Here is a 23,808-nt window from a genome sequence, read left to right as displayed (position 1 = left end):
CTTAGTGCTGTACTGTTTTTCCTCTCCACTAGCTACTAAACCCCTGCTTTACTATATTATCCACAGAGTGATTTATTCACCTGTAAAAATGTCCTAGACCTTTTAGAAAGAAGTAGGAATGCCTAGGTATTGTGTACTTTTAAGGTTCTCATTTGAATAAACTGCTTCGGTATTCAATCCTGTTATTATCACATTCAGAAATTAATCAGAGTCCTGATAAAACATCTGTTTTAAATAGGAAGTCCAATAAACTTCCTCTGTTGACTTGGACTTGTATTCCCTCTTTTGGATTCAGCTCAGCTAATTAAAAATACTTCCGCTAATCAGTTCTGTCATTTGCTTCAGGAAACTTTTGAACCAGATGATATACACTCTCTTGGGGTTTCTCAACCTTCTAATAGTTTATTTGCTTCCTTCCAAAACATTTCCCACTCCATCATCTGCCCAGATCATCCCCTTACTTCTCACGTTGCAGGAATTGCCAATAATCAGTTCTGACTGGAACTACTTTTTTAGGCAAGCTAATCCTTATCTCTCAAATAGTTTACTGTTTCCAGATACAATCAAATTGGAACCAATTATCCCACATATGACATTAACTATAAATAGGAATTCAACGGTGGAAAAATAGTTAAGTATTTGAGTCAAGAATGCTTGGGATCTATTCTTTGGACACAGATGCTAAGTGCCTAGGGTTGATCTCAGTCTATGGCTGGCTACAGAATCACATGGAAAGTAACATTGTATGTGAAAGTTGGGAAGGGCCTGGCCTGATGCTTTTTAGATAAGGACAACAATATTCAGCAAAGTGCTGTTATGAACACTTTGACACATATAGTTTCCATGTAGATATCTTAATATCTCAAAATCCTTTGGCAGTATTATTCTGGCCCAGTGTGTGTGGGTATTTTAGTCTATATATGGATACATCCTTCGCTCACCTGAGGTTGTTTCGTCACATGAAATAATGAATCATATACAGAAAACCTGGCATCATCATTAGTAAGATGGTTAGACATCTCTAAGCCTTGGGGTTCTCCTGTTTTGTTCTTGGTCTTTTGTTTTCATCTTTAATAGTAGAAATAGTAGAGATAATTATCTTCTTGACCTCTAAAGTCTGGTTCAGCTGTAACCAGCCTTTGATTTGCAATTCTGGCCATCATGCATCACAACATTATCACATGTAGAGAGGACAAAATTACATTTACCAGATAAGCTATTATTTACTAGTCTTAGGGAAAGTGTTACGGTAGAATGTTTTAGGTTGCTTGCTTAGTAGTGAAGCCTATCATCTGACTATAAGGAGGAATGCCAGAATCATAAAAGGTTACAACTAAATGCTAAACCATAAGCCAAAGTAAGGCAATTTGCCAAAGTTTTCACACCTTACTCTGGTCTCCTGGTTTTCAGTTCTAGCTTAGGTAGAACTAGGCCATTGTTCAGCAATCTACTTTCTCTGGATAGTCACCTTACTATTGATCTTTAATCTGAATCCTGCTTTTTGGCGGTGTGGTTTTTTTTTTGTTGTTGTTGTTGTTGTTATTTATTTATTTATTTATTTATTTGACAGAGAGAGAGAAAGAGAGATGGCAAGAGAGGGAACACAAGCAGGGGAAGTGAGAGAGGGAGAAGCAGACTCTCCCGCTGAGCAGGGAGCCCGATGAGGGGCTGGATCCAAGGACCGTGTGATCATGACCCGAGCCAAAGGCAGATGCCTAATGACTGAGCCACCCAGATGCCCCTATTGTTTGTTTTTTTTAAAACAAGAGCATCTCCTGACCTATTTTTTTTAAAAAGACTGTATTTATTTGAGAGAGAGAGAGAGTGTGAGTGGGTGGGGTGCTGCAGAGACAAAGAATCTCAAGCTAACTCTGCACTGAGCATGAAGTTCGATTCAGGGCTCAATCTCTGAGATCCTTGAGATCTTGACTTGAGCCAAAATCAGGAGTCAGACATTTAGCCAACTGAGCCACCCAGGGGCCCCCTGACCTATTTTAGAAGTTCCTTCAAGAACTTGAAGAGCCTGACAAATGACTCTCTCCAGAAGTGTCTTTCATGTTCCTCTGGAGGAATTAGAGAGGGTGAGGAAAGAGCTATTCAGAATTCATTCAGGTATGTTTGTATGTCACAGAAAGCTCTCAGTTCCCCTTAGCTTTCCACATGTGCCATGACATGTGACATTTCCTCAGTTCAGGATCCCTGGCTATTCTGCACATATTATGGACCAATAGTACATTTGATGGGAAAGATGAAACTTACGCTATCCAGAATGGCAATACATTAATTTCCTCTCATTTTACCATCTCTTTATTTCCATGTTCCCACACATGATTTGTCAGGACCCTCCACATCATTCTCACAGGTTTGAGTTGCAGACAAAGGGAGGAAGTGAGAAGTTAGAATATTTCTTTATTCTACAGCATCGAACCATCCTTCAGATTCTGGTTTTCTTTCTCTACAGTGAGTGCCAAGTTTTTTACAGCAGCACACAAGCTTTAAACCCCAGGTTAGATTATGAAATAATGGCTTGTCTAGTAGAAGCAATGTTTTTAAAAGAAATTTTAAACAGAGACAAATACAACCACCAGAAGGAAAAGTAGGGAGAAGGGACAAAGCAAACAAGTCAAGGAAATGTGGCCTGGCCTGGTATGTAAGCCATTCAGTCCACATGGGGGTTAGGAGTCCAGGCAGGGAAAAGGGAAGGGGAGAGATGCTCAAAGAGCAGGGAGGGAGAGAGCTCAGTCACAGAGAGCCTCAATGGCCATATGGAGGAGTTGGTGCTATGTTCTGCAGGTAATGAGGAAACTTTGGAAGGTACTCAGAGGAGTGACACAATCAACTTGAACTTTGGAAAACAAAATGAAAAACGAATCAGAGTTTTGAGGCTGAGATTATGAGACCAGTCAGGGGGCATATTGAACTAATCCAGATGAGAAGTAACTAAAACCTAAACTCAGTCAGTAGCAAGGGAAATGGAGATGTGGGTTCAGCGTTAAGGGGTTCGACTATGAGACTTGCTCAATGAGTTGACTTGACAGGTGAGGGAGGAGGAGAAGTCTAAAATGACTACCAAGCTTCTTTCCTGGGTGATTGGGTGGATCAGGATAACCCCTGCTGAGATACAGGGGGAAGAGGAGAGTTGGAGGAAGTGTTGAGAATTGGTTTTATACAAGTTAAGTTGGAGATACACAGTACAAAGTTGGATATGCATTTGGAGATAGAAGGTTGGTAGCCATCAACATATGGGTGATAACTGAAGCCATAGGAGTGCATAAAATGACCAGATTGAGCAAGTAGTGTAGGTAAATGGTAGAGAAGAGGGGAACAGTTACCATTAGGTTTTATGCATAAAATAAGGAGTCAACAAGGGAGACAAAGTAGAATGGTCAGAGAGGTCAAAGGAAAACCAAAAGAGATTAGATGTCATAGTCACCCTTACCAGAGACCCAAGGTTTATTATTCCAGGAAAAAAGAAAACAAAAAAAGAAAACAAAAAACAAAAAAACCTGACCTAAACAGTTCTAGACCTAAACATACAAATGGACAGCATAGACTAAATGCAGGGGAATAAAAATATTTGTACATTTTATCATGATATTCTCCATCCCACTTCCTTTGATCTATTCCCAGAATACATGTAGGCCACCTCAAGAAAGTTACCAAAGGATTTTTTTCGATAGAGACTACTGGGAGATGTATAGTTGACCCTTGATCAATGTAAGTTTGAGCTGTTCAGGTCCATTTATATGCGGATTGTTTTCAATAAATGCAGTATAGTACTATAAATGTATTTTATCTTCCTTCTGATTTTCTTAATATTTTCTTGTCTCTAGCTTACTTTACTGTAAGAATGCAATATATAATACTTGTAACATATGAAGTATGTGTTAGTTGACTGTTTATGCAATTGGTAAGGCTTCCAGTCAACTATAGGCTGTTAGGAGTTAAGTTTTGGGGAAGTCAAAAGTTACACTTCACTGGGGATCAGCACCATAAACTCCCGTGTTATCCAAGGGTCAAATGTACTTCAGGAGATATATTGATATACAGACAGGCATGTAAGCAAAAGAAGTAGAAGAGGAAACCTGGGAAACAGAGGATTCAACTTAGGCAAAAGAACAATAGGACAAGAGCCTTACCTGGCCTAGAGCATTACCAGTCCAGACTAAGTAGGGAAGCAGAGGGCTAACGTAGGAAACTAAGGGATTAAACTAAGAAAGCCTCCAGGTAAAAATATGAAACTGATATATTTAAGTGTTTGGAAAAATTACTGATAAGTGTTTGGCAGGTCTATTAGAGCATTTGGAAAAAAAATAAAGATACATACATAGAAAACCAAGCAGATGAAAAATTAACATTGAAGGGTGAAAAATGTAAGAGGAAGGGAACATGTAGTAAACTATTTGGCTCAGCAGAAACAATATTTTTTTAAGATTTTATTTTTAAGTAATCTCTGTGGCCTCAAACACACAATCCTAAGATTAAGAGTCGTGAGCTCCAGGGCACCTGAGTGGTTCAGTGGGCTAAAGTCTCTGCCTTCGGCTCAGGTCATGATCCCAGTGTCCTGGGATCAAACCCCACACTGGACTCTCTTCTCAGCAGGGAGCCTGCTTCCCCCTCTCTCTGCCTGTTGCTCTGCCTGCTTGTGGTCTCTGTCCATCAAATAAATAAATAAAATCTTAAAAAAAAAAAAAAGTAAGAGTTGTGAGCTCCACCAACTGAGCCATCCAGGCACCCCAACAGGGAACAATATTTAAATTTCTTCAACCGTCAAGACAAAATGGAAAGGAGTACCTGGGTGTCTCAGTTGGTTAAGTGTCTGCCTTTGGCTTAGGTCATAACCTTAGGGTACTGGGATTGAGCCCCACGGATAGAGCCCCAGGTCAGACTTCCTGCTCTGCTTCTCTCTCTCCCTCAGTCCCTCCCCTCTCCCTCTCTCTCTGTCTCAAATAAATAAATAAAATCTTTAAAAAATAAACAAAAACCATAATGATCGACAAATAAAGATCAAAAAATAATTGAAAGATAAGAAAAAAAATTTTTTTGGAAATATGTAGACAAATACCAGAAGAAAGAGTTAAGGGTTAGGAATGATTTTCTCCAGGGAGTCAGACTGAGGGAAAAGAGGGGTGAGATCAGAAACAGCTGTTTTCATTTTCTTTTAGTGCTGGCTGATAGTTTAACTCCATATATGAATGACTTTAATAACAATTTTAAAAGTAAGTTTAAGAATAAATGGAAATGTGGAAGTAGAGGCAAAAAAGGTCGAGTGTTCTGTCCCTGGCTTATCTGGGCAGCACCTATTATAGAGGACTGCACAGCTGATCGAGGAACTGTGCTCAAATGGAAGAATCCAAAGCATATTTATATCCTGTGCGCAAGTAGCAGATAAAAGGGAGAAATTGAAACAGCCGAGGATAAGGACATAACTAATCATGAGACCCTGGAGGAGGTGGTCGGAGGGAAACACTGAACTTCATCTGGGTTGAGGAAATTTTGGGATTGTATGTTCCTGTTTGCTGGGAAGCTCCAAATGTGCCCATCTGGTCTCTTCTTCCTTTCTCTGCCCTCCAGCCTCCCACGTAAATGCGTTCTTCTTATCTAATACCCCTGGGGCTTTTCTGATCAGCAAAGTCTCGTGCTTTCCTCAGTGTTCCAAATCTATGAGGGAATGAGAAATTAAAATCTTTGTACATCTCATATTCTTGGACGTGTTTTCACTTCCCTGAAGCTACACTCTTCCCACACTACACATCAAAGCCATTCCTTCCCTTCCTTCTTGAAGACGTTCAAGTAAGACATCTAGTAAGGCCTACCCTTAATGAATACACTAACATCTCTAGAGTCTAGTAGCCACCCATTCACTTGCCCACTGAAAACATAGTAAGAATGCCAGTAGAAACTGAAGGACTCTGTGTAAGCAAGTGACCCATACAGGAAGGTCATTTTCAAGAAATGATAAACACCCTTAGGGTGTTGTCCCACACAGGAACATTTCTTATACCACGCATGCTAAATGGCCTCCCTCACAGTGTGCTGAAGTAGTCAACCCATGAAAATTATTCTCTGGAGGAGAAGCCCAGGTCCTCCTCTGTAGCTGGGCAGATTGTGCCCTGCAAATCCCCAAGGGGAGCCATTCCATTGAAATCTATGGAAATGGCACTTCCTCCCCTGTCTCAGGTAGGACCTGAGCAGCAGCTGTCCACCACAGCCTTGGTGAGCCCTTTTACTACACGACTGTGTCCCAGGACAGGGAGAAGACTCTAACCTTTTAATCTCATTCTCTCTTATAAAAGCACAGCAAGCTGCATTTTGAAAACATCTTGACAAATAGAAGCTGGAATTAGAATGCAGTTAATCTTCCACTTCCTGGGTCGCCTGGGTGGCTCAGTGAGTTAAAACCTCTGCCTTCGGCTCAGGTCATGGTCCCAAGGTCCTGGGATCAAGCCCCACATCGGGCTCTCTGCTCCACAGGGAGCCTGCTTCCCCCCCTCTCTCTGCCTGCCTCTCTGCCTACTTGTGATCTCTGTCAGATAAAGAAATAAAATTTTAAAAATAAAAATTAAAAAATCTTCCACTTCCTATCCCCAGTGGATTTCATTTCTAATATGCGGCTTAAAACAAAGCTATCCAATAAACGTAGAGTTGGTTCTAAAATTACAAAGAAAAACTGCCATGGCCGCTCTTTACCATTTCTGGAAAGTGACTATGTGTTGTTCTGCCAAGTTTTCTTAGCAGCTGTACTTTGTAGGTGGCTCTCTTCCAGCTTCCAGATGCATAAACATCCTGCACACGCACTGCTCAGCCCCTCAGAGCACTCTCCCTGCAGACGGTGTGGACTTCCAGCAGAAACGACATAAGCGTGGTGTGAGCAGGGAACAGCCAAAGACCGCAGCAGTGACAAGAATCATGATAAAAGGCGCTGGAGAACGACAGGTGGACTCAGAAGGAAGACAGAGGCTTGTTCTTTTGACACTGTTTGTTCACATACAGTGAGTTACACCCCAGCAACACTAAATACTCTCAATGCCAAGGAGGCGTGTGAAAAACAGGGAATGTCCTTGTTTTTCCAAGGGATGGATGAGTATTTTACAAAATGGGAAAATTTCCTTTAAAAAAGAGACAAGTCAGTATTGGAAATGGAAAGACTCTTGTTTAAAATCACATTTTATAAAATCTTTTTTTCCCAGTCTCTCTCCTTCTACCTTGAAATCCAATTATTATAGCACGTCTCCTAGGGTTAGTCAACATCTCAATACATATGCTGAGAACTGATGAGCTGTAGGCAATAGAGACCTGATGGAAAAGAATATGAATTCTGCGAGGCATCCACCGCCACCATATACAACGGAAGTCGAAATTCTACAAGAGATAGGAAATCTGGTATGGAAACAACTCAGGGAAGAGCCTCTTTATCATGAAGCTTGATGATTTGATGATAAAAAGCTGAGTCATACATCTTTGGAAAAAAAAATACAACTATCTTTCCCCACATATCAAAAGCAGGGCCTATCCAAATAGTCTTAGAACCCTCACAATTCAGAAGTGGAAAAACAACAACCTGCAACTTTGTAGTTATTGAATTTTTATAAATTTACTCAGTTGGCTTAAAAATTTTGACAAGGGTGCTGCCTACTTGAGACCTCAGATGCTACGTTGTGGGTTATTAGCCTTGAGCTCATTTGTGGTTATTTGACCAGGAAGCACAATGTCTACTTTAATAACATGGTTAATCTCACAAAGACACTTGGCATTTTGCATTCACAGTTTCATGCTTATTAAAACATGCTTGATTTTAATGAAAATGATACAAATATAAGTAAAATGGACAGGAATAATAATTCAATTCACCACACCGTACCATACCACACCACACCACGGCACACCACACACACACCACACACACACACACACACACACACTCATGAACTCATTCTATATTTGCAAGTAAAGTCCACGCTCAACTGAGGAAAATATCTGAATTCAATTAAGTTATGAATGTTGTCATTTTTTTTTTCTTGGCTTTAATATATCACAATTACTTTCTTCTATTTTCTATCCATTACAACCTAACCTCTATTGAGGCTGTAATGGATAGAAGGATCATTTGGCAGCTCTATTCAAACAGCTCCACAATTTAAATCAATTGCACACTTGAATAGAGCATGAGTTTGACATTAATGGTTCTAAAATTATTGTCTATAAAATTCTGGGAGTGTTTTGGAGATGGCCAAAACCTCTATAATACACACAGACACACACAAATAAGTAAAACTCTGTTTTTAGGATTCCATATTTCATTTCCATTTTATTTCACATTCAAATTTTTTCCTGAAAGCATCCCAGAGGCTTTTGTTTTTGCTAAACTGTAAAGGTCCAGGCCCTGTGATAGCTAGGAGATGTTTTTTCCAGCACATGAAGCAAATTCAGGATTTAATGGAGGCAAATGGCAACTGTTAAACTATTTCCTATTTCATAATAGAATTTCTGAAAAATCAATTATTGTGGAACAAGGCCTATTAAATTTGATTTACAATTAGGAAATATGGGATCCGGCTTTGGAGAGGATGAGATCCAGCCCCCATATCTTACTGACATAAAGAGACCGAGGCTCAGGCAGTTTAACTGATGGGTCCACTTTCTAGAAGCAAAAATGGGACTAGAAGTCAGCCCCGCCTCAGGCCCAGCATCCTCAACGAAGCAGTAGTTCTGCTAGTTAGTTCTGTTCTCTAGCATCAGAACATATGTACAAAATAGGAAAGACACATGGCTATTAGTGGATTATTTTATAAACAAGATATTTAAAACTGCAGTTAGTACATGTAAAGAGTTGGCACAAGCAGACGAAGGTCCGCGTTCACGGCAGCGGTAGCGTCTGCACAACATACCCCCTCAGCCACTGCCCTCAGCCCTTCCCCCCTCCAAGAGAGGTAGCGCTGCCGGCTGCAGATTTCTTCAGCTCTATTTTCATAGACTGAGTCTCAGCTCGAGGCTCGAATTTGGTCAGATTTCCTGCTCCTGGAGCTGCCACTACTGGCTTTCCTGCTTTCATACCTTTTGACATAGGAATGCGGGTGGGTGTAGGTCGCTGGGATGACCCGTCTTGTCCTGACTGTAAGAGAGAAAATATAGAGACACAAGGGAGATGTCAGTGAGTTTCCGCCTGGATTTGCCATCAGTCTGAGCATCATCAGTGGACAGAAAGCCCATGGCGGGCACCTCTCTAGATAACATTGTTAAAACTTGGGAGTCAGGATCTCATCCACTCTGATTGCCTCCTCTTACCTGTCCTGAAACATCTGAGCCAGTGGATTCCCCTTCTCTTCTCCAGCCCCTGACCTACTTCCTCTACCCTTCCGGAAGTGACCTTAACTCCTATTTCACAGAGAAAACACAACCACCTGGCATCAACTCAGGCAACTTTACTCCCACTGTCCCGTACATTATCTCTACTTTCTTTAGAGGAAGAAGCTCTCCTTTCGTCTCTTAATGATGCCAGACTCTTCTCATTTTTCCTGCCACTGCTGGCCATACCCTTGAAGTTCTCCTAAAACTCTCTGGCTGCGACACATTCTTACTGGAGTCTCACCCATTCGCCTCCCATCTCTGATGACTCCTATTCAATCTCTTGTTGGCTCTTTTTTCTAGTTTGCCTTTCTTCTAAAAGTGGGTGTCACCATACTCCCTTCTCAGCTCTCTTTTCGTTTTCCACATTCACCCTGAGAATGGCCTCAGTTGTCACCCCATGTGTTGCTGAGTCCCAGGACCTCGAGCCTTCAATGACCTTCTGGAATACACATGTGTATTTCCAACTACTTGCCAGACATCCCCACTGTCTCTCAGGCATCTCAAATATAAATGCCCCCAACATGACTTATCTTCTCCCCAAACAGTAGTCCCTCTATGATTCTCATCCTATCTACCCATACAGCCAGGCCCAAACCCCAGAGCCACTCTTTAGATGCAGGTTGTCATGAACTCCTTGATCCTATCTTCAATACATCTCTGTCCTCATTTTCACTACCACCGTTCAAGCCTACCCCGTCTCTAACCTAAAAAATCACAACAGTGTCCCCACCCTCAGCCTCTGTGCCCTCCAATTTATGTTTTAAACTCTTTCATTGACATAGGTTTCTAACACATTAATCATGTCATAAATCTTTCATCAATGCCCTTTCAATCGTGTCCTTTGTCCATCCTATGAGATTAAAGGTCAGTCTCATAAGCCATGCACCTCTCTTCAATATCTGACCCCAATCTGCTATATTTTCTGCTCTTGCATTTTGTCTCTGCGCCCATCAGCTGCAGCACCGTGGGAATGCTCACTATTCCCCAAATAAGGCAGGCCCCTTCACATTGCACACCTTTGCACAGACTGTTCTCTCTACATACTCCTTCTGCTTTCTTTCTCAAAAAAAAAGAAAAATCTTTCCTTATCTATGAAAACTTCCTCCACTGGGAAGCCTTCTCTGGGGGGTTCCTTTTTATACACCTCTATCATAGGACCACTGGAGGGTAGGTTCCAACTGGGTAGGTTTCAATCCTGCCTCTCCTGCTAAGGTGGGCAATTCTACAGGTCCTTTTTGCAGTCAGCACCAAACCCGGTGCCCAGAGTGTAGCTAAACAATAAATGTTGAATGAATAAATGCACAAATGAATTAGCCTCACTATTCAATTTCTAAGAAACATGTCCTAAACTTTTTGTCATCCTTGACTTTATGGAATCTGATATATCTGAAGTAAGTGGCCATCCTTTAGACCTTATAAATCTTATTTGAAGTCTTGTTTGTATATGGGGTTTAATCAGTAGTGAAAAATGTTACTAAAGTAAGTAAAGCTATTTTGATCTGACCCTTAAAATGGGAATAAGATGTTTCAGCAGAAAATCTGCTCTAAGGTACAACTTATTCCTCCACCATCTTTTTATAAAAATAATTAGAAATAACCACGCATACCAAATTATGCCTTTTGTTGCTTAAAAAGCAATATTATATTGAACCGTTTGAGAAGTGTGAGCAATTCTGAATGCTATTCAGCACCTTTGGGCCAATAACGAAAAGATTTACTAGCAAAGCAATTAGTAACTCACACTTTGAAGTCTGTCTTAAATCTATGTTGGTACACAGAAAATTTAAGTAAATTATACTGTGGGTATGAGAAAATAAACCACAGTTTCTATACTTAAATAAGAAGCTTCCTGTCCTTAAGAGTGTCTAATACATGCTACAGAATTTATTCAGAGTCTAAGAATCATAATTTCTAGTCTACTGGTTTCAATTAAAATCTAAATAGTATACATTCTTTTATAATTTAATTTACCAATTTGTCCCAAGTAAATGAAGATAATCACTGGAGGTATCTTTAAAACTAGAATTTATTTTAAAGCTCTGGTTTTTATACTTTGGGCACACTTTGTAATCATTCATTTAGGCTTCCAGTTGGTTATTAAATAAATATTTATCCAGCACTTGCTCTCTACAAGATGCTATTAATAAAATGTAGCATTTAGACATATAAGCTCCCATATTTTATACTATTAAAATAGGTTTTAATATTAAAATACTTTAATGTTATTTTTGGAATAAAATATGGCTATGACCATTCACAACAACATATTGAATATTTTAGGGTATAGAAATGTAAGCCAAGAGGCAGCTTTCATTCTTCCTGCATATTGACCATCTCTCTCAGTCTTCCTTTTTAAAATTATTTTAAATATAAAAATTAAACTTTAAGCCTGATTATTAGCATATGTTGACATTATGAAGAGGCCATCTTTGCAAGAATTTGGGGGGCCTCCATAATTTACATGAAAAAAAATTCACTCCAAATTAGTTCAATTTATTAAAATATTAGGCCACTTTTTATTTTCATTTCTTTGGTGTAGCTTGTCCTCTAGGAAATATCTGCTAGTGGACTCAGAACTAGCGGCATGTGCTTTTGTTTCATTTTGGGCCCTGGGTGATTCCCATGACTCACTTCGCCCTCCCTGGGCCTAAAATTTAAAGCGTCTTCTACTCACCACTGACTGGGTTCCTCGAGTAGATGAAGTTGTGACCGGTGTTATGGTGATAGTGCTCGTCACCTTGCTCGCACCAGGCCTTGATGAGAGATGGTTCCTAGGAGAGCGAAGGACAGTGCCAGTGGAAACCTCCTTTTCAGCTGTCACATTAACAGGTCGGACAGTAATAACTGGACTAGCTCCTTCAGCCGAAGTCCCAGGGGATCGTTTAAACTGAGAACCTAAATGAATGTGAATTTTATTGTCTTCCGTGGTTATGATATTGGCATTGGAGTTATATTTCCGTAGTGGAGTTGGAGCAGTCTGTTTTTCTGGGGTGACTTTGAGGACAGTCCTTCCCATGGGCATTTCCTGGGATTCTGGAGAGACTCCCATCTCAGCTGGTGCTGCCGATGTAGATACCGTCATTATCTGAATGGGGGATGTGGGCCTGTCTGCAAACATACCTCTTCCGCCTTCTGGGGTCTTCTCTCTAGAAAATGTAGTAATCGTGACTGGGGACATGGCTCGTTCTGTGCCGAGAGTAGCATCTCCACTTTTTGGTTTTTGAGCCATAACATTTGGTGACGGAATAATGGTTATCCTTGGTTTCTGATTCCCTAAGGTAGGAATGACCGTGGTACTAGAAAAAAATTCTTCAGATGTCGGGCTGGTTATTTCCAAAGTTGCTGTACTATTCTCATGGTCTGGTGTCACTCGAATATGCAGAGGCTGGCCTTGCTTTGGCGAAAGGACCAGCTCTCCTGGGTGCCCTGGACTGGCATTTGTTCGAGGCCCTTTCTCATGAGTGATTGGGGGCCCATTTTCCCTTTTTCTCATCCATGGAATCCAAGACTTTCTCATAGTGAGCTCATTTGCTGCTGGAGGATATCTGTCTAGAACAGAGGATCGTTCCATAGGTTTCTTCAATCCCACCTGTCGAAGGTTACTCATGATATGATTTTCTTCTTGGAAGGATTTCCGTATAAATACTGCTGGTGTTTCTTCCTCGGCTGCCTCACTGCTGACAGCATCTGTCTGCACTCCAGTCGATGTCACTGGAATATCCACCATTCTTCTTCCATTCATACTGGGTCTAAGAGCTCGGCTATACCGTTTAGAAAGCTCCAACTCTTTGGTCAGATTGAGGACCTCCTGCCCCATGTTTTTGTTCTTATTTTCTTCTTCCATAAACCTTTGTTGAAGGACAGAATAATCCACTTGCAATTGAGAAAGCTGATCTTCTTTGTTCATTAATTCATGGATCTTCTCTTTAAGAGCTTGGACTTCGGCTTTTAGGTCTCGACTTTTAGCTTCTTCTAACCGGAACCTGTGTCTCAGCTCTGCTTCCTGACTCACCACCTCACCTTTCTCGATTGCCTTATTCTTGGCGATCTGGTGCTTTATCTCCTCCAGTTGTTGAGAGAGGAAATTGGCCTTGTCCTGCTCAGTTCTAAATTTCTGCTCCAACTGATCGTACTCATCCTCTGTCTTCATTAAATCCCCCTCAACCACCTCCAGTTGTTGGAGGCGTTTCTTCAGTCTCTCAATTTCCAGTGTCAGTTCCTTTATCTTGTTATCTTCTGGGCAGGTGAGCTCAGACCCTTTCCAAGACCGTCCTCTTGTTATTTCTCTTTCCACTTCCTCTATCCCATCAAGTCTCTTCTTTAATAAGTCAACACTGCAGCTTAATTCAGAGGATTTTTCTTCTTCACTCTTCAGTTTACCTATTAACTCATCTCTTTCTTTCGTCAAATTGTATACCTTTTCCTCCATTTCAGATTTCAGTTTCAAAAGCTTCTTGCTTTCTTCAATTAGTTTCTCAGTTACATCCATAACCTTTCCTTGTTCCACCTTAAAATTTTTATTGAGTCCGTCTACTTTTCTCTCCTCTTGCTTTATTTTTTCCATCATATTTTTCCTTTCATCAACCAGCATCACAGTGAATGACTTCAACTTTGTAAGATCATCTTTGAGACTTAATTCAGCCTTTTCCAATCGACTTTCAGAACATTCCAGTTCTTTAACTCGACTCTTGACCACCTCCAGTTCATTCAACAGGTCTTTGGTTAAGTTCTTTTCTTTCTCCAGATTTACATGTAGCTGGCTGCACTCAGATTTACTCTTGCTAAATGCTTCCTCCAGCTTCTCCAGTTCAGACATTCTCTTCTGTAATTTCTCCACTTCCAGTTTGAGCTCCCGGCTATGGTGCTCCTCCTCCTGCAGCTTCTTCCGCAGTTCCCGGCACTGAGTTTCAGTTTTAGTGATCTCCTCGTCTTTACCCTCCATTTCGAGCACACGTTTTCGGAGATTTTCCACTTCTGCCATCAGGCTGGAATTGCCACATTCCCCTTTGGCAATTTTATCTCTTAATTCCTGAAGTTCTTCCTCTGCCTTTTGGAGGTTTTTGTTGGTCTCTTCCAACTCCTCGATTCTCTGAGTTAAGCCGACCAGCTTGAGCCTAAGTTGCCTGTTGTGAGACTCTTGATTAGCCAACTTCGCATTCATCTCTTCATGCTCTTGGGAAAACCTCGAGGACTTGTGTTCAAAATCCACTTCTAACTTGAGCAGTTTCTGCCTGTCTTCTTTAGATTTGGAGGTGACGGCTTTGAGCTTTTCTTCTTCTTCCCTCAGTTTCTGAGTAAGATCCTGTACTTTCTGGCTCTGGAGGCCAAGTTGCTCAATATGCATTTGCCTTTCATCCACCAGCATGAGTGCAAAGGACTTGAGTTTCACAAGCTCATCTCTCAGTTTATTGAGCCGCTTAGCATTTTCCTTTTCTTTTCGGGCTTGGTAAGCCTTTTCTTGTTCAAGGAGCTTTTTCAATCTAGGAAACAAAATATATTAAAACATTATATGTTATTATATTATATATGTCATGTATTACATTTGTGTATATTTATTGTTATACATATTAAAAGTTTCGCCAGCAAGTACGTTTGTCTTGGATAATAAATAAAAATGAAATGTCAGGGGCGCCGGGGTGGCTCAGCTGTTGAGCGTCTGTCTTTGGCTCAGGTCATGATCCCTGGGTCCTGGGATCAAGTCCCACATCAGGCTCCCTGCTCAGCGGGGAGCCTGCTTCTCTCTCTCCCACTCCCCCTACTTGTGTTCCCTCTCTCACTATCTCTCTCTGTCAAATAAATAAATAAAATATTTTTAAAATTTTAAAAATGTTTTAATTTTTAAAATTAAAAAATTTTTTTAAAAATGAAATGTTATTACAGTAAATACCGTAAATACCTATTAACTATTACAGTAAATACCTATTAACTGCTTCAATATCGAGGCTTAACGGGTAGTATTAATGAAATTAATCAGAAGTCAGGGTACTGATTACCCTTAGGGAGGGGTAGTGACCAGAAGTGGGTATGAAGAGGACTAGTTTCCGTACTATTCAGGTACTAGTTTCTGTTTCATGATTTATGTGCTGTTTACAAAGGCTTGGTCAGCCCATTACATTTCAGTAAGTTGAACTCTTATGAGTGTCTTTCTGCAAATATATTATACTTCAATAACACATTGGGTAACACTTAGGTTGTGCAATAACAAAAGACTATTTAAATAGTGTTTTCTGTATTCCAGGCACTATGTGTGTAATGCGTTTATTTTTTCTTCATAGCAATCCTGTGAGACATGTACTGCTACTGCCATCCCAAGAAGGAACCTGAGAAACTGTACTTGCATGGGACCCACCGTCAGGAAGTGGCAGTGTTGGCATTCAAACTCAGGCAGTAGGGCTCTGGGATCCTTGCTTCTCACCTCTGCATCTTATTATTTTAAAGGATCATTTTATTTTAAATGAAAGGGCGGGTGCAGAAAAAAAAGTACTTGGAGGGGCGCCTGGGTGGCTCCATGGGTTAAAGCCTCTGTTTTACGCTCAGGCCATGATCCCAGGGTCCTGGGATCCAGTCCTGCATCGGGCTCTCTGCTCAGCAGGGAGCCTGCTTCCTCCTCTCTCTCTGCCTGCCTTTCTGCCTACTCTCTCTCTCTGTCAAATAAATAAAATCTTAAAAAAAAAAAAAGAACTTGGGATTTTTTAAATTTTGTAGGCAATTATCACCGAGGGACAAAGCAAGGCAAACTTTCTGATAGAAAGCTGATCTGCATAAACTAACTTCAGCTAATGAAGAACCAGCACAGAATTTAAAATAAATGAAGAAAAAGAAATGTAAAATAATTTTTTAAAATTTATTTTAAATGAATTTTTTATTTTTTAAAGATTTTATTTATTTATTTGACACACACACAGAGGTACTGCACAACTAGGGGGAGCGGCAGAGGGATAGGGAGAAGCTGGCTCTCCACTGAGCAGGGAACCCGATGAGGGGCTCAATCCCAGGACCCTGGAATCATGACCTGAGCCGAAAGCAGACTCTTAACCGACTGAGCCACCCAGGTGCCCCTAAATGATTTTGTAAATAAGAAAACTAGGTAGGAAAGAAATCTGAGTTATTATCAATGCAAAGATATGGATACCAGAGGGATTATTATGTTTCACATTTATGAAATACATTTTCTCTATGGTGTTTATGTATAGCATTAAAAAGTACAAATATAAAGACTCCAGAGTAACTACTTGCCATCTTTATGTTGGTCAGTTACCTTGTACCAATTTCTTTCATTGAAGTAGAGTCAACACACAAAGTTACATTAATTTTAGGTGTACAACATAGTGATTCAACAACTCTGAATATTGTGTTGTGCTCATCACAAGTGTAGCTACCATCTGCCACCATCCAACACTATTACAACATCACTGACTCTATTCCCTATGCTGTGCCTTTTATGCCCGTGACTTATTCATTCCATAACCAGAAGTCTGTATCTCCCATTCCCCTTCATAACTTGCAACAATTTCTCATAGTTATTTTCAGTTACCTGTAAAAACAGAGTTGAAATAATCACATTCCCTTTCTGTAGTCTAAGAATGCATTTTAATATCAATATGTTTATCAGAGAAGTAAGTTATAAACAATACATATTTGTTTTAAGTATGTTTTATTCTTTCAATATATTTTGTCTTATCTACCTTAGTTATTCTGAATGATTTATTTTGTATTTATGACTATATTAGCTGTTGGCCAAGTAAATAGAAGCTAATAGTCTCACATTGCATTGTGTAAGAAATGACTGGACAAACATCGAAGCTATTTGTGGTGTTAGAGAATTATTATAGAAATGTTCTTGTGATGTCATTAAATTTTTTTCTGGAATTTAATTTTACAAACTTCCCCTTGTATCTAAGCATCTATTAACTAAATACATAATTTCCAAAATCCATTATGACTTTATTCCTCCAGTAAAAGATAAAGATTGTTTTCAAATCCTACAGGTTCACAAGAGCAATGTTATAATCGTTTCATTAAGTGTGGTTCTTATGTGTGGAAAAGGGCTTTTTTTTGATCATCTTTTCTTTTTACTTAAGTCAAAACAACTAAAATAATGTCATAGAACTACAGAGTAGGAGAGACTTTGGGGATATTTTCAAATTCCTTAACCTTAACTAGACTATCTGAGATGAATTCATTGAAAACATCAGTGCTTTCAACTCCAGGCTTAAAATGTTAACATTTCTTTCTTTCTTTTTTTTTTTTTTAAGATTTTATTTACTTGACAGAAACACAGTGAGAGAGAGAACACCAGCAGGGAGAGTGGGAGAGGGAGAAGCAGACACCCTGCTGAGCAGGGAGCCCTATGAGGGGCTAGATCCCAGGACCCAGGATCATGACCTGAGCCAAAGGCAGATGCTTAACAACTGAGCCACCCAGGCGTCCCAAAATGTTAAAATTTCTAAAACAATTTCTTTAAATACCTTATGCCTCCATGCTATTACAGACAGTGGGCTGGAGTGCCTAAAACATGGGCTTTGGGGTCAGACATAGCTGTACCTCTGTCTCTCATGTTCCAACTGTAACCTCTGGCCACTTCCCAAAACTCTCCGACCCTCAGTTTTTTTTACTTACAAAGAGAAGGATGTTAACACCTACCTCACCGGATTGTTCTCAAATTCAAAATAGTAGAAGTAAAGTGACTGATGTATAGACTCAATACGTGGATGTCAAAAACACAAAAATAAATGTTAAGAACTAGAGAGTAGATATCTGAAAAGTCTGTCCAGTGCTTTTTGTGTTGAATCTGTAAATATTTTCATGTCTGTAACTTGTCTTTGGTAGTAAAACCCAAGGTACTAATGTTTCAACCAGAGAAAAATCGAAGGCTTTCTCATGAGTAGGAAATCCTGTGACCAGGGCAGGAATTTGACTTCCCAGAAACTACATTTCTCAGGTCCTCCTAGCTGTGAGTATTCCCCCCTCCTTTTCTCTGTCCCTTAAGCTCTCCCCTTCCCCCTTCTATCACTTCTTAAATTGTTCCCATCTCTTAAAGTGAATCCAACAGCAATACACAGTCCATTCTCTGCATTCTCTCTCTCTCTCTCTTTTTTTTTTAAGATTTTATTTATTTATTTGACAGACAGAGATCCCAAATAGGCAGAGAGGCAGGCAGAGAGAGAGGTGGGAGAAGCAGGCTCCCTGCTGAGCAGAGAACCCGATGTGGGGCTCGATCCCAAGACCCTGGGGTCATGACCCGAGCCAAAGGCAGAGGCCTTAACCCACTGAGCCACCCAGGCGCCCCTCTTTCTCTGCATTCTCTTAAAATTCAGTTACAGCTTTGGTTTAGCTGAAGATTAGATGGAGAAACGAGGTAAAACTGTGTGACTCAGTCAGGACAGCCTGCTGAGATCCTTCTGAGCAAGAAGACTTGCACTTAAAATGCCTATAGGCAAGACATTGGCGATGGGAAGGATGGGATGAATTGTGAGGATTTTGCCAAAGGCAACTGGCATGGGATTTGTGACTGTTCACTCGCTAAGAAAAAAGGAGAGAGAAATAGAAAAAAATTACTTTGAAGCTTTCGGTCTGCAGAATTACAGATAATACCTTTGACAGGAATGGGAAAAACTGATGAGAAAGAGTCATGGTAGAAAATTGAGGTAACTGACAGCAAGATAATCAAGTTAAAAAGTGATTGGCCATATTTAATAAAAACTGTATTGTACACTTAAAAATTTGTTAAGAGGGTAGATCTCATGTTAAATGTTCTTTCCATAATGAGATAATTTTTAAGTATACCAAACGTTGGAAATGTAGTACTTTTGATGTAAATCCTATAAATTGTACAGCTCTTTTATATCTTAAGGCCATCCCTAATGATCCCCACTGTCATTTACTTCCATCCAAGACCCGAGTGTCTTTTGCTGATAATTCTGCAAAAGCTTCTTAATGGGTTTCCTCACAAGCCCTGCCACCTGTGAGCTGTGTGATCTTGGATGAGTTACATAATATGAGATATCACTATATCTCACTTTCCTCACTTATAAATTGGGCATCAAAATAGTACCTAGTTGATAGGGTTTGTGTGAGATGCATGTTACTTAATATATGGAAAGCACTTAAACAGTGCCTGACCTATGCTGAGCGTAGTTTCAGCTATTTTTAAGTTATAATTATTATTATTACTTACTCTTACCCAAATTCGAATATAATCATAAGTTGTAATGGAATCCTGGCTCTCCATGCCTTCTTGTTGCTCTAAGAATAGAGGCGAAAATTCCTTAACATGGCCTAGCATGATTGGATTCCTCAGCACCTTGGCAGGTTCAACTGAAGTCAGTCTTTCCTCTCTGATCTAAGCTGCTAACATTCTTTAAATATGCTGTGCCTTCTCCCTGGTATTTCCTACCTGCTCTTCCTTTCACTCTGGCACACACACCTGAATATATCTGGCTGATTTTATCCTTCAAGTTTCAATTAAATGTCACTTCCTCCAGAAGTCTTCGTGACCAACCTGATTCAGTTAGATCTGCTCATAGACTCCCATAATACCCTAAAGTCCTCCTTTATAAGACTAATCAACTTACACATTTTTAAAAAGATTTTATTTGTAAGTAATCTCTATATCCACCAAGGGGCTCAAACTTACAACCCTGAGATCAAGAGTCACGTGCTCTTCCCACTGAGCCAGTCAGGTGCCCCTCGACTTACAATTTTGTAATGCCTGATGACCCTTGTTAACACAAGTTGCATGAGGATATGTGCCATGTTTGTCTTGTTTGCCCCATAGCACAATGCCTGACAAATAGGAAGTGCTCAAAATATAGTGACTGATGGATAAATGAAAGAAAGAACAAATAAATAATCTTGAGGTAGAAATAGAGCTCAAGTCATCTTACACAGAGATGTGTGAACTGAAATCCCTCACAATGCTGGTTATAAATTTTTGTTAAATGGATATTGTGGTTGTTACAAGGCCAGCAATTTGATATTACTAGGGGTCATTAGACAATAAGAGGCTCTGGTCTAGTGAGCAGTGGCCTCTCTTGAAAACTGTGGTCTTTCCAGTTAGCAGTCTCCTGGAGAAGAAGTGTATCTCCTAAGTGGAAACCAAAACAGAGACGGAGCCCTCTCTGTGTGGACTGGGAAGGTCTCTCTTACAATATGTTTATCTTTCATACTGGATGATGACCAACGTCTAGATATCCCATGAAGGGCCTCTGGGAAAATTGGAACCCTAAATAATATTTTGTACACCAGGCTGAAGTAAAGTTTTTGTGTTTCTCTCATAGGTTTTAACATCCTTTTGTTTTTTGTTTTGTTTGCTGGTTTTAGTTTTATTTATTTATTTACTTAACATATATTATTTGCCCCAGGGGTACAGGTCTGTGAATCATCAGGCTTACACATTTCACAGCACTCACCATAGCACATGCCCTCTCCAATGTCCATAACCCAGCTACCCTATCCCTACCCCCTCAACTCCTAGCAACCCTCGGTTTGTTTGGTGAGATTGAAAGTGTCTTACGGTTTTAGTTCTTTTTAAGAAAATATCCCAACCTTGGCTACAGAGAAACAAGAGAGGGTATTTTACCCACAGCTGGACCAGAACTCTAATGTTGAGGCAGTGTACATCTGGGGTCTAGTGGGAAGAATGGTAGTAATTAAAGCAAGAGAAGTCTCAGGAAGAAAGAAAAGTTACAGGAGATCCTGAGACTGTTTTGTCAACCATCCCTACCTACACAGAAACTTTACCTTGCTAAAGCTTGGTAATTCCTGGATTTTCATTTCAATAAGGTGGGGGTGGTGATATTGCCTTACACATGGAAATAATTTTGATCTCCAAAGGAGAAACTAGAGAGAGAGAAAGAAAAAGGAAAGGATAGAGCCAACTCTTTGGGAAATGCCCAGAAATAAGAGGTAAAAAGAATGAGGAGGAGCTAGTGAAGGCCTGGCAAGAGAGAGAAGAGGAGAAAGATACACCAGGAGAGACCCATGGAACGACACTGGCGTGCCAAAGGAAGGGGGCTCTTGTATCCATTTAGGTGCCTCCCTCCCTCGTCACTTTACCCTTCTACTTCAGGTGGGCTTTTTTTCCCTTCCCCTCTATCTAGAAATCCTCATTTTTACATCAAACGAGAATTCAGAAGTACTATCATGTAACTAGTCACAATACATAATGACTGTGGCATATTGTGTCTCCTTTTTTCAAACAATATCCCAATAGTTAAAATTTTACTTTGTGCTTTAAACAATTAATTTGCCTACATTACTGGACCCCGTTGCCATGTAATTATGCTATTTAAGGAGCAGAATAAGAAGGTGTGGGTGTTGTTCGTGCCAAGTGGTCTTATTACCTCCTCTCTGCCCATCTTGCCTTTCTTCAACCACGCTCCGATTCTAAGCAGATTAGCATAAAAAGGAAACAAACCACAAGACCAAGACTAAGATGAATTAGTACCCTGATTCTCATCGCAGATTCAGGCAGAACCCTAAGCATCCTGAAATCAAATTTATTCTTGGCAAGTTCTTAATTTTCAACAAGCATCTTATCCTGCTTAAAGGATGAAAGGAAGACAAGGAAATGATCTGACAGATTTTCAGAATTCTATTGCCTTTCTAAATAACTATTCTTACGTGTATTCCTCATTTCTCCTTTCATGCTGAATAAAGCTCTATTTTTTAATTTGTAAATTTATCCTTTACAAATGTTTAGAAATTTCAATTATTTTCAACTAGAAAAAGACTTTAAAAGTGTAGATTCAAATGTTCTATAATTGTTTGTGGTTACATAGATAAGTCAAGATGCATCAATTTGGGTCATTAAAATTGGTGAATTTTGTTATATGTATATTGTATCTCAATAAAAAATGTGGTGATGAAATGAATATAAAAGGCCCTAGATAGGGCAGCTGGGTGCTCAGTGGGTTATGCCTCTGCCTTCCTCTCAGGTCATGATCCCAGGGTCCTGGGATTGAGCCTGGCATCAGCATCGGGCTCTCTGCTCAACAAGGAACCTGCTTCTCCCCCTCCCTCTGCTCCTCCTCACTACCACCGCCCCCCCCCCACCTCATGCTCTCTCTCTCCCCACCAAATAAATAAAATCTTTTAAAAAATTAAATAAATAAATGAGAGGCCCTAGAAAGTATTCCAAATGTCAGATTAAGGGAGAAAGGTTGTAAACAAATATAAGAGAGTGACTTAAAATGTAATAGAAAATATAAAATAGATTATTAATCTTAAGGCAGAAAGATAGGAAAGCTAGAGAAGAGGGCTAACACTTTCAGCTGGGGTTGGGGAACCTGATAGGAAAATGTTCTGGGGAAGACATGTTTCAAGTACTAGAAAACCTCTAGTTCTAGTATTATTTCAAGATGCCGAAAATAAAGGTTACCAAGTCTTTCAGAAAAAAAACAAAAAAAACAACAAAAAAAACTTATTTACCAACTACCTATTGCATCTTAGGCAGCGTGTTAAGTACTTTATTATTTCACCTCATTTTCACCACAACACTTTGAGCAAGGCATTACTGTACCATTTTATAAATAACACAAGTTATTTGACTTAAAGAGAAAGGATTGAGACGGCATAGGTTGGGATTTTGAACCAGATTTGTTCGACAACCAACAAAATGCTTTTAACAACAGTGTCATTCTTCGAATAGATATTACTTGAACACATCAAATTTGCAAGACTTTGTTTTTGTTTAGGTTAACTTCATCTTGCTATGTCAGCCTGTCCTTCTGGAATTGTCAAGATCTTCCTTGGACTCTGGTTTGTTATCCAACTGATGCCAACTTATACCAAGCATTGTGTCAATGGCAAAATGACTCTGATCATTAATAAAAAGATAGGTGAATTTGCACAGAGCTCTTCACACACTCTTGAGATCTCTCGCCTGTTGACGTCAGTCCATTCAGTAGCAGGGACACTGTCATGCACTTAGCTCCCAGCACAGTGGGCTGTTACTCTTCTCTTCTGAGCTTCCAGCCCTCCCCTATGGTTCCAATCACATCTACCCCATGTCAGTCCCCTACAGCTAAATTCTTCCAGATGCTTAGGCCCCAGATCTAGAGTCATCCTGGAGTCCTTTCTTTCTCCCACATCTCCACAATTTTTTAGCAAATTTTATTAATTCTACCTTCAAAAGAGGTTCCAAATCCAATTACTTCTCACTTCTTCTATTGCTATCACCCTGGCCCAGGCCACTAGTCATCTCTTATCTGGATTATTGAAATGGCCACCAAGTCCGACTCCCAGCTTCTACCCTTGCTCACCTTCAGTCTGTTCTCTGCCTAGAAGCCAGAGTGATTCTTAAAAAATGACAAATCAGGGCACCTGGGTGGCTCCCTGGGTTAAGCCTCTGCCTTCCACTCAGGCCATGATCTCAGGGTCCTGGGATCGAGCCCCGCATTGGGCTCTCTGCTCAGCGGGGAGCCTGCTTCCTTCTCTCTCTGCCTGCCTCTCTGCCTA

At 40.2% G+C, this 23,808-nt stretch overlaps 1 protein-coding gene across 2 annotated transcripts in view; it reads right to left on the bottom strand.

Annotated features, from left to right (window-relative positions):
- The window catches only part of FILIP1 (filamin A interacting protein 1), a 272,425-nt gene that overhangs the window by 8,870 nt on the left and 239,747 nt on the right, over positions 1–23,808 (bottom strand). Inside the window, exons 8-9 of one of the 2 annotated variants that reach the window (XM_082730273.1) lie at positions 12,023–14,828; positions 9,055–9,112 (exon numbers count right to left, since the gene is read on the bottom strand). In XM_082730273.1, coding sequence (XP_082586399.1) covers positions 9,055–9,112; positions 12,023–14,828 — 2,864 coding nt within the window. Of the gene's footprint in view, positions 1–8,279; positions 9,113–12,022; positions 14,829–23,808 lie in introns of those variants that run through there. The other variant, XM_082730274.1, reaches the window with a different exon arrangement.

The sequence above is a fragment of the Mustela nivalis genome, assembly GCF_964662115.1.
Source record: "Mustela nivalis genome assembly, chromosome: 5".
Taxonomy (NCBI): Eukaryota; Metazoa; Chordata; class Mammalia; order Carnivora; family Mustelidae; genus Mustela; species Mustela nivalis.
The sequence above is the reverse complement of the archived record's forward strand: the minus strand, read 5'-3'. Positions and strand labels throughout refer to the sequence as shown.